Raw genomic sequence first — 2,815 nt, 5'->3', positions numbered from 1 at the left:
CCCCTGCCAGGGACCCCCCGGTCTGCAACGCACCCGCCAGCCCCGAGCCAGCTGGGTCGGGGGGCCGGGGGGCGGCGGAGCAGCCAGAGCCCAGCGCCTGGGGACCGGGACAGCCCCAGGGGCCAGGACAGCCCTGGGCCGGCAGCGTTCCTGGCCCCGTGCTGGGTGCGGAGCTGAGCTCCCCGCAGCCCCGCTGCTGGCAGGGGCCAGAGGGCGACCTTGGCTTTCACCGCCATGTCTCCGCTGACACCTCCCTCCCAAAACCTGAGCGCGGAGCCTGCCTGGGAGCTGCAGGACACCTCGCCCAGGAGCACAGCAAGCCCCTTCAGAGGCATCCCTTCACCCTGCCTCCCGGGGCATGTTTTCCAGGTGCTGACCCCTTGTGTCCCACCGCTGTGCCCCACGGGACTGTCTCAGCCCCCAGCACGCACGGTCCACCTGCAGATAAGCGGGCAGAAGCCACCCAGTACTTCCAGGTTTACAGCCAGAGCAGTTTCTCCTCTGAAGACTCAGACTCGCAGAACTCCACCGAAGAAGCCCCAGCAGCGAGCCTGGCTTTGCCCCAGGACCTCCAGAGTCCCAGACCACCTTGCCCCTCCGAAAAGCCCCCCCAGATTGTTTACCTGGAGAACCACCACACCGAGAATCCAGCTAAAGCAAATGCCAAGTAAAACCAGTCCCTTCCAGTTGGGGTGGTTTCTGTCCAGTTGTGGAAGTCTCAATCACCAACTGGATGGGACGTCCCAAGCTCAGAGGTGGGACGCTGGGACCTGTTGCCCAACCCTCGGTCCCACAGTCCTTTAGTTCCCTGTACTTAGCGCTCAACCCACTGTGGAATGGCAGTAACCCCATCACCAGCCTCACGAGGTTCATTAATAATCTACTAGGTGTGTAGCAATCCTCATGTAAAGTGCATTTATCCCTACAAGCACCAGGTTTGCCTCAGGACAGCAGTGAGAGTTCCCTGCAGTCAGCAGCCATGCTCGGAGCGTCCCATGGGAGCGCAAACCTGTGCCGAGGCGTTTCTGCCTGCCAGCCCCTCTGTGCTGCCCCCTCCGCCGGGCGATTCTACCGTCCCCTGTGCTGCTGCTGCAGCCTTGGCCGAGCGACAGCGACAGGCGTTTTGTTCATGTGCACTCGTTAACGTGGGACTAACGTTATTAATGTTAATAAACCTGAAGAGAAGCGCCCAGCGTGGTCCTCGTGGAGCAGAACGAAAAGGCGTGTCCTGCCGAGAGCCAGGCCCCGGGCTGCTCGCCCGGGCTCCCCGGCGCTGCCCCAGCCCAGCGCCAGCGGGCAGCTGGTGCCACCATGAGAGCCTCCCGTGTCGCCTGCACGGGCTGTGGCCGCAGCCTGGCTCTCCTGCTCACCGCTGGTCTCTGGCTGCTGGTAGGATGGTCCTGGTTGGTCCTGTTCAAAACGCTGCTGGCTCGCCCCTGTTGTGCCCTGCCCCGCTGCCAGGCTGCAGGCATTTGCAGAATGAGTCCCTCTCCCTTTTGTAAGGGTTAAATAACTCCATCTCCGGTTCTCACTCCCACCCTACCACCTCCCCAGTACATGGGCGAGGGTGGTGTCATCCTGCCCAGCCTCCCCACTCGCTGGGAACAGGCTGTCCCAAAGCCTTGGGGATCCAGCTGAGCTTGGCGCGACCTCGCCGATTGCTGTCCGAAACAGCCCGGGGTCCCCGGGGATCTCATCCCCACAGGCACGTCCCACCAAGCTGCACAGCCTGTTCGGGCACCCGGGAGCAGGCGAAACCAGGCAGGGGACGGGCTGTCCAGGCCAGGGTGCTGCGCTGCCTGCCACCCCAGGCAGCCGCATCATGAGCTAATCAAGAGACATCGTAGAAAAAGCAATATCTCATGTAGAGGCTGTTCCAGAAAAACACTCTCCCCCTCCCAGCCGCGGTGCGGTCATGGCTCGTGGCCCTGTGTGATGCTGCGCCTCAGCAAAGGGCACTTGCTCATCCCAGTGTTTGTGAGCATCACTCATACCCCCCTCAGCCTTGTTTTTGCCAAATCCCCAAGCCAAGCCCCACTGAGCTCCTCTCCGGAGACCGCAGTCCCGGCCACCCCCCACGGCACCACGCTCCTGCGATCAGAGGACGCCCCAACCCCACAGGGCCACGTCCACTGGACGCCCCATGGTTGCAACACTGGAGCACACCGGGCTCCCTGGACCTGGCTGCGGGGCCAGGTGGAAAAACAATCTGCTTTTCCTTCGAAAAGCCACTTCTCCTCCCAAAGGAAAGGCTGCCTGTTCACGAAGACCGATCCCAGCCTGCTCCCCAGGTGCTGCCCTGGGACCTCCTGCCCGTCGCTTCTGCTCCCAGTCCCACCCGTTGTCCACTCTTTCAGTTCTTTTAAACTCCGTCCTCTCCAGCTAAGACCCTAATTTCCCAAGTAGCACTTCTATCACTGCTTCACTGAAATCCCGCTAGCCGAGGTCTATCCCGTTCCTTTTGGCTTAAAAGTAATTATCAAAGAGAGACACTGGGGCAGGTGTGCACGATCCATCCTGGGCGAACCCAGCCGGCTTTGCTCCATTCTCCAACTAACGCCACGTCCTGAATGTCACCGAGGTCACCCCAGCAGGGCCACTTTTCCTACCTCTTCATGTAATGATATTTACCCATGCCCAACCGTCTGGCCCCGCACCGAGTATAAAGGGCTTCAGAAATCCCCTTGCTGCAGAGATGATGTAGCACATAAATCCGGAGAAGGAGCAGACGGACGCACCTCACCCTGCCCCAACGTCCCTGCGAGCCCCCCGGGGCTCCCTGTCCCCGCGCCGGCCAGCCGAGCGAGCCCGCTCC

General features: G+C 61.7%; 1 protein-coding gene across 1 annotated transcript in view; it reads left to right on the top strand.

Annotated features, from left to right (window-relative positions):
- The window catches only part of TGM2 (transglutaminase 2), a 28,297-nt gene that overhangs the window by 482 nt on the left and 25,000 nt on the right, over positions 1–2,815 (top strand). Inside the window, 2 exon segments of the mRNA XM_009318753.1 lie at positions 11–165; positions 445–667. Coding sequence (XP_009317028.1) covers positions 11–165; positions 445–667 — 378 coding nt within the window.

Source organism: Pygoscelis adeliae, unplaced genomic scaffold (genome assembly GCF_000699105.1).
Source record: "Pygoscelis adeliae isolate BGI_AS28 unplaced genomic scaffold, ASM69910v1 Scaffold432, whole genome shotgun sequence".
NCBI classification, from domain to species: Eukaryota; Metazoa; Chordata; class Aves; order Sphenisciformes; family Spheniscidae; genus Pygoscelis; species Pygoscelis adeliae.
The sequence above is the reverse complement of the archived record's forward strand: the minus strand, read 5'-3'. Positions and strand labels throughout refer to the sequence as shown.